This window comes from Ceratotherium simum, unplaced genomic scaffold (assembly GCF_057802395.1).
Source record: "Ceratotherium simum simum isolate JZ-2026a unplaced genomic scaffold, ASM5780239v1 HiC_scaffold_43, whole genome shotgun sequence".
Classification (NCBI taxonomy): Eukaryota; Metazoa; Chordata; class Mammalia; order Perissodactyla; family Rhinocerotidae; genus Ceratotherium; species Ceratotherium simum.
In genome coordinates this window covers 1301782-1309404 of record NW_028261259.1, presented here as the reverse complement: position 1 = coordinate 1309404, position 7623 = coordinate 1301782, and the positions used below count along the sequence as shown (strand labels likewise).

General features: G+C 55.9%; 2 protein-coding genes across 2 annotated transcripts in view; both read left to right on the top strand.

Moving 5' to 3' along the window:
* The window catches only part of LOC147911341 (ral guanine nucleotide dissociation stimulator-like), a 235968-nt gene extending 230162 nt beyond the window's left edge, over positions 1-5806 (top strand). The window contains exon 11 of the mRNA XM_087428015.1: positions 5526-5806. Coding sequence (XP_087284141.1) covers positions 5526-5553 — 28 coding nt within the window. The 3' untranslated portion in view covers positions 5554-5806. The remainder of the gene's footprint in view (positions 1-5525) is intronic.
* LOC147911342 (ral guanine nucleotide dissociation stimulator-like) lies at positions 230-5526 on the top strand. The gene is made up of 7 exons (XM_087428176.1): positions 230-614; positions 982-1085; positions 1569-1638; positions 3258-3326; positions 3751-3825; positions 4795-4916; positions 5119-5526. The coding sequence occupies exons 1-7, from the start codon at positions 348-350 to the stop codon at positions 5363-5365; spliced, it is 954 nt and encodes a 317-aa protein (XP_087284302.1). The 5' UTR covers positions 230-347; the 3' UTR covers positions 5366-5526.
* Positions 5807-7623: the final 1817 nt, after the last annotated feature.

The following is a 7623-nucleotide window of genomic DNA, read 5'->3' as shown; positions in this document are numbered from 1 at the left end:
CATTGTACATGACTACAAGGCAGACAAACAAAGCCCCTGGTTGTTGCTGCCTTGGGGGAATGTGCATCTGAAAGAGGAGTCAGACCCCAGGATGGTCAGAATGGGAGGAAGATGCCCCTAGAGATGGTCAAGCAGGAGCCGAGTTCTGGTGCTTGGAGGAAGTGAGACTGGGCGGCAAGCAAATGCCACTTCCCTGCGCCACAGTATGGGTTCCTGGGTCATCCTGTGCTGGGTGCCCTCAGGGGACACAGGCAACACCCAGGGACTCCCACAAGCCTCAGGCCGCATTCTCAGCTTCCTGAGCTCCAGCTCTCACCACTGACCCAGCCTGGGACTGGGGGCTGCAGATGCTGAGCTGGGCTGTGGCAGGGCTGGGTGACACTCCCTGTCCTCCCCAGGAGCTCTTCAAGACAGTGAGGCCCCACGAATTCCTGGACTCCATCTGGTCCCAGGGTGACAACAGGGGCATTGAGCACCTGGCACCGACCATCCATGCCACCATGACCCACTTTAACAGAGTGGTCGAATGTATCATCACCACCTGCATTGGGGACCCGAGCATGACGGCCCAGGACAGGGCCAGGGTGGTGGAGCTCTGGATCCAGGTGGCCAAGGTAAGATGTGGGAGGCCCTGGGAGCCCCTCTCTGGAGTCAGGGGAACTGCCCCTTCTCCTTTCTCAGCTCTCACGTTTGAAGTCCGTGGTCTGAGCCTTTGCACAAACCTTAGGCCCCTCCTGCCAGGCCTCGATGACCTGACTCCTGGTCCCAGTGGTAGGAAGCTCACCCCTTCCTGGGCTCCTTTCTTGGCTTGAGCTAAAATCCTCCTCCCTGGAAGTATTCCTCATCAGGTTCCAGCTGTGCCTTTTCCGGGTTCCCTGAGCCGCTGTCTCATCAAGGACAGGAGACGTCAATGAGGGGACAGAAGCCAGAGGAAGCAGGGCTCCAGCTCCCCCTCACAGCTCATTCTCTTCCCTTCCCCAGGAATGCCACGGCCTGAGGAACCTTTCCTCTCTCCATACGATCTTCTGGGCTCTGGAGGGCCCCTCCATTCAATGTTTAAAAGACACGTGGAGACAGGTGTCCAGGTGGGTAGGCCTCTCTCCATGCGAGCACCACCTGGGTGGACCAGACACCCCCCACAGGGCTGGCATTGCCCTTCAGTCAGTTGGGACCTCCTGGGAGACAGCAAACCCTGGGGATAGGGTCTGACCTGGTTGGCAGGCTTCAAGTCTTTCTGAAAACTTAGGCCAGTGGTTCTGCCTCAGGAATCAGTTTCCCTAAGTGACAGATCATGGCTTGGACCAAATTGAAGATTTTCAAGTGTTTGCAGCAACAGAACTCTCTGTCCACGTGAAATTAAGACTGTTTAAAACACATCTGCTGAGAAAATAAGAGAATGGAGGCCCCAGGTGACAATAGGAGAGCCCCTCCCCAGTCCCAGACACCTCAGGGCTCAGACGACACAGTGAAAATGCTCATCCAGGCTGTCTGGATCTTCTGGGTTTTCAAACAAAAGGGATTTACCCTCAAACCACTCCACAGTGTTTCTTTCGTTTTTCCCTCCTCAGGAAGAACTGGCAAACAGTTAAAAAGATCTTCCAAACATGCCACCGGGAGAGCAGGAAGCTTCTCAAGGAGGTGAGTGGAGGCTGGAGATCTGGAAGGACGGGAGGTGAGGTGGGGAGGGACCAGGCAGGATGTGCTTTGGTAAGTTTTTCACTTAAGGTTCCCCGAGAAATAACGGTCTGTCTTGTCCAGCTGGACAGGAAGCGGGGGGTGTGAGCTGCAGGGGCAGGTGGGGACTGTTTGGGGCAGGAGGCCTTGGTCACGGGATACAGTGGTGTCGCCTGGACTGTTCCAAGAGGTGAAGAGCTGGCAGAATGAGCAGGTGTCTGGCTTCCATGCGGACCCATCAGCTGGCCCTCATCATCCTCCAGGCTGGCGGGTGGATGGAGTGGGTGGGGGTTCCTTTCTTCCTAAAGCAGCCCAGTCTGTCCTCAGGAAGCCAGGCCCCTGCTGCTCCTTCTGTCTTCACTGCACCTCGCAAGGAAGGGCACCCTGCCTGCCCCAGGGATGGGCACTGTGAGGTCACACAGGCCTTGTGGACACAGGGGCTGCACAGCCTTGGGCCAAATGGTGGATCTGGGACAGAACTGTGTGCTCTCTGGGACTGTGCACTCTAGCCTGATAGTGGTCACTGCTGACAAACCAGTGAGTCTCCCCCGGGGCGTTGTCGACAAGGATACGCCCCAGATGGCAATGAGAATTATCGGGGAACCTACAGATTCTTAATGGACCTTCCTGACAGATTCTTAATGGCCTCCATCGAGGCCCTGGCAGGAGGGGCCTAAGGATTGTGCAAAGGCTCAGACCACAGACTTCAAACATGAGAGCTGAGAAAGGAGAAGGGACATTAGAAGTTTCTAAGTGAAAAACGATGCAAATGTCACCATTACACAGTGCCGTGGTCAACCCCTACACTGTCACTCAGATGTGGCGCAAGGGGGTCCCCTTCTTGAGTGAATAAAGGAGGAGTTCTGTGCAGGGACCATCCTGAGGGGATCCTAGGGAGCTGAGGCCTTGGCATGGCCTCAGGTCCAGCCTGGTCTCAGAGAATCCCAGGGGGCTGGAAAACACAGAAGCCACTTGCATGGGACCCCGAGACACCTTGTGCCTCTCCATCCATGGCTCAGGTTGACTGAGGGCCTCAACACACCCCGAGAGTCCAGAGGACAGGACATAGGTCCGAGGTGTGTCTGGAGGCGGAGTGAAGGCCGGGGGCCAGGGCTTCTTGCTGCGAGGGGGAGCGGTCTCCTCTGTGGGCCCCTTAGCAATTCACTGCCCCTCTGTGGGCCTCGGTCTCTTCATCTGGGAAATGGAGGGGGAGGATCTGGGGTGGAGGCCTCACACGGGGGATGAGGTACAAGGGGGACAGGAACGTGCAGGAGCTTTGTGCTCCTCCTCCTCGAGGGGGGAGGGAACAGCACTGGTGACAGTCAGATGACACTGAGTCCTCAGGGGACCCTGGGAGGCATGGGGAGTCCTCCTCACACTTTCCTGGTGAGGAGAGAGGCTTAGGGGCCTGGGCAGGCCTGAGGGCACAGAGGAGGGAGTGTTGGAGCTGGGAGTGATCTAGCATCAGGGCACCCTGGAATGGGAGCAGCCATAGACACCAGATGGCCAGGGTCCAAGATCAGGGTCCTGGGAGACACGGGGAAAGGAACATGGCCTCCCTGAGCCTGTCCTTGACCCTGCAGGAGGTGTCATCTGTGAGGGCCACCCATGAGATGGACCCGCAGGGAGCCCAGGAGAGGCAGCAGCAGCAGGTGAGGTGGCCTGAGGGGAAGGGTCCAGGTGTCAGAGGAGGGGTCACTCTCCTCACTGCTGGAGGCTTCCCTAAGAGAGTGGTCCCTCCTCCTCCAGCCCAGCTCCTGGAGCCCAAGAGCCTGAAATGCCTGCCCTGGAAGTGACCAGGAGGAGGCCTGGAAGGGCTGGGCCCAGGATGGTTTAGGGAGGGGAGGAGCAGGGACCACATACCCTGGGATTTGCCAAAAGCCGCCCCTGGGAGGTGACTGGGGAAGTTGGGTGGTCCTGGAGGGGGCAACTGGGGGGAGGCCGCTGAGGGTCCTAGGCTGTTCTCTGTGGGAGTCTGTGGTGGGCAGGAGGCTGGGGTGAAGGGATTTGGGGGAGGGTCCATGGGGGCACCTGAGAGGTGGGACTCATCTCACCACTCCCACCCTTATTTCACAGGGTGTCGTCCCCTTCCTGGGCACGTTCCTCTATCACCTGAAGCTGCTGGACATTGGGATGGCGGATGATCTGGAAGTGAGTGAGCCTGGAGGTGGGGACAGGGAGCAGGATCCTGATGTTTGGGTGGCGAGAGCCCTGGACTGGGACCTGAGCTCTCAGTACCTGGCAAACCTCCTCTCATGAGAGCCCCATGGCCACCCCTGGGAGCTGGGGAGTCAGGCCCATCTTAGCAATGCGTGAATAGACGCTCCGCATAAGCCCCCCACCAGTCTACCTGGGCTGGTGAAGCTCATAGCTGCCTGCCTGCAGAGCTGCAGGAGGCTGTGTCTGAGATGGATTCAGCCTCCCCCTCGGGCCCTGCCCCTGGGGGAGTGCCATCAGCCCCTGCAAGTGAGGAAGCACTTCTGTGTTCCAGCTGTCCCTTCCTCCCTGAGGCCTCAGTCTCCCCGTCTGTCATCAGAGAGGGTGTGCTACATAAGGTCTCTGGCCTCAGCTCCCCTGTCCCTCCTGCCCTGGAGCCCAGAGCCTGGCCCAGTGTCAAGTTCTCTTTGTGGAAGGTCTGCCCTCTGCTGGGCCCTGACATTCCTGCAGCCTGAGAAGGGGTGGGATGGGGGTTGGTTCTGGGCTTAGGGGGCTGTTTCTGATGGTCATTGGCTGTCTCCCTTCCAGGGAAGTCAGGTCAACTTCCAGAAATGTTGTGACTTGAGCAGCTATGGGGAGGGTGGGGATGTGGAAATCAGAGACCTCCCCTGGCAAGACTTTCTCTGGCCTCATCCCTTGGGTCTTACATTTATTGGGAGAGTCAGATCCACAAAGCTGGGCATCCCATCACGTTGGCGGGTGCGGGAGGGGCTGGCATCAAGGAGACCTTCCTGGATGAGGAACTAATTCAAGCCAACTGTGAGGACAGGCAAGTCCTGAATGGAGAGGGAAGGAAGGAGGGTTCCCAAGTGAGCACAGACCCCAGACCAGATCCTCATTCCGCACAAGTCCCTGGCAGTGTTCCCCACCCAAGCCCTCTCTGCGTCCTGTCCTTCCTCCCAGAAACTCAAAGTCATTAGGAGGATCCAGCTGCTCCAGCAGGCTGCAAAGGCATATGACCTGGAGCCCGATGAGCGATTTGGGGCCTGGTTCCAGGCCATGGAGCCCATCAGTGTCCATGAGAGGTGAGGGGGACAGGAGTTGGGTGAAGGCAGGGCAGACTCTCTGTGATGGCCAGCTCCAGAGCCTGTGGCCTGGCTCGCTGATCAGCCTCAGAACTCGTAGCGTGGTGACCCATGGGACACCAGGACTCAGCTGCTGGCAGACTCTGGGAGGGGCACCTGAGGTGTGGCTCCTGGTAGCTCACAGTTCCACTCTGTCCTGTAGCTACTGGGTCTCCTGCCGGCTGGAGCCCGCACACCAGAAGGCGAGCAAAATGCGGCTCTTCAGGAGAAAGAGGAACCGGACATCCTCCAGTTCAGGGCCGAGTGAGTGTCAGGAGCAGCAGCGACTGAATCCAGGGGCTCAGTACAGCTTCGGGCTAAGCATGGGCCTGGATCCCAGCTCCAGTGCTGACCAGGCCTGGGACAGGCCGCTCCCCTCTTCTCTCTGGGACTCGGTTGCCTCCTCTTAAATGGGTGATGCTAAATGATGCCTCCCCCATCAGGGACAAACGGGGTGCTGTTGATGGACTGAGCACTCGGCACAGGGTTTGGATAAGAGTGAAGGGGGGGAGGGAGGTGTGCCGTGAATCTCAGGGAGGCACCCCAAAATAGTCTGTTTCTTCTCTTCAGCCACCGTGCCCTTGGCGATGAGCCATAACCCTCTGGAGACCACAAGTGCAGCTCCTCCTGAGCAGCAGGGCCACTGGGACCCTCGGGGTGCACCGGGTCAGCTCTTCCCCCCCACCCCAAGTAAAGGAGGACATCTGAAGACTTTCCCTGGTTTCCCCTAAAGCCCCAGATGGAGGGCACGACCCCCCTCCAAATCCCTGACATCTCCACCCCAGGGACTGTTTATCCATTGAGGAGGAGCATTAGTATATGTTTAAGAGTAAATATCAGATTTGAATGTTGCAGTAAGTTCTGTTTCTGTCACAGCCTGGGTGTTGTGGTGTGGTTCTTTCACTTCTCATGCTCATGTAAATGAGACACAGAATCTCCCATTCCGCCTTGAATTAAGAACTCATGTATGGTCAGAGCTTATGGTATGTGGGAGAAGGGAGGACGGCCAGTCCCCTCCCTGGCTACTGAATGACACTCTCAAGTCCCCCTTCCTCAGAGGACAGGTGCATTTCAGTGTGGTTCACCTGGGCCAGGAGCAGAGACAGCCCCTCAGATCTCCCTGGATGTAGAGGTTGGAGGGACTTTCCCAGGCAGAGCAACAACCACTGAAATGTGGGTGTCTTTCAAATACCACTTGCCAGGACCATGTCCTTCCCCAGGACAGCGGCTGTCTTTCTACAGTTTTCCAGGAAGAAGGAATGTTTTCTGCTCCTCCCATTGAGGTTTCTTTTGACCAAATATTGGAAGTTACCGTTTTCTAATCAGTCTCTGGATTTGAATCAACACTAAATGAGGAAAAAATGTAAAAAGATAAAAGTTTGCATGTGGAAAACACAAGGCCAGAGGAAGACCATGTGCTGATGGACTAAGGGCCGACAGGACATCCCCATCAGGACGCCTCTAGGGCTCCCTGTTCACCCTTCGCCTAGACTGGAATCCTCCTGGGATCCTGGCCCATGCCATGGAAGTCCTTTTCCCACTTGTTTCATATCCAGAGGAAAAGATTCATGATGCAGCTTTTAAACCTACAACAGGACTTTCTTCCATAAACCTCACCACTCCCTGTGAACTAGGATTTCCAGCATCCCCGCACTTCCTTATATGATTCTTTTTGGGCAGAAATTCCCTAGAAGGCCCCAGCCTCTCTGTCAGGTACATCGTGGCCATTCCTCCCTGGCTGGGCCTGATGGATCAAGGGTGAGCTCTGGTTTGCCAAGATAATAGACCTTAATCCTGGCCACTGAATGACCCACACTGTCCATTGCTGCCTAGGGTGACATCTGGGACCCTGGTGTTCTGAGGTCCATGGTCTCAGACAATCACTAGTTTACACACTCAGTCGTGTTGTTACTGACTTGTCCCAAAGGGGCAGCTGGGCCTGAGCGCATAGAGCACGTAGCCCCTGGGATGACTATGTTCTTTTCCCCAATCTGTGCTGTGGTTATGTGGATGTGTGTTACGGGGCTGTGAAACTTGCCTGTTGGGAGTTTTTAAAGATGAGGCACGAGAGCGGCAGGTATAGGAGTGGGTCCAGCAGGGGAATGCAACCCATCTTAGACAACACAGACACAACAGACACAAACTTACCAATTAAAATACTGAAACGCTTCCCACATGAGTGGTAAACAGACACTACTCTGAGCTCATCCCGAGAACCCACCCTACGACTAGGACCTAAAGGGTTACCACCCAGCATTTTGAACATCATGCCCTGGAAACACCCTGTAAGACAAGGGCCATTGTCTTGAATTCCTTGGTACTTCTTCCCTCTCCTTTCTGAAGGCTGCAAGTGTCACCCAGGAAGGCCTTTTCAGTTCAGCCAGATGCAGAGTAGAAATCCTGGTTCCCACAGCCCAGGCCCTTCCTGCCAGGGCACTGCCATCCAGGAAAGAAAGAATTCACACCTCGGTGTAGACATGTAAACACACACAGGCATATCCCACCCAAACATCAAGATGCATGAACTAGTAAGAGAGTAAAAGCCACTTCAGAAACACATCAACCAATTGCAAAGAAAGGGTTTTTTAAAGATCCTGACTCAAATAAAATGCAAAACCAGGAAATCACCTTGAGAAAACTGGGGGACTTTGGATACTGACCAGATAGT

What these genes read in the sequence shown, in the direction of transcription:
- LOC147911342 (XM_087428176.1), top strand. Translation starts at nt 348, where the DNA reads ATGCTGAGCTGGGCTGTGGCAGGGCTGGGTGACACTCCCTGTCCTCCC. An exon ending in TCTGGATCCAGGTGGCCAAG is followed by an intron (nt 615 to 981) that starts GTAAGATGTGGG and finishes TCCCTTCCCCAG; the next exon opens with GAATGCCACGGCCTGAGGAA. An exon ending in GCAGGAAGCTTCTCAAGGAG is followed by an intron (nt 1,639 to 3,257) that starts GTGAGTGGAGGC and finishes TTGACCCTGCAG; the next exon opens with GAGGTGTCATCTGTGAGGGC.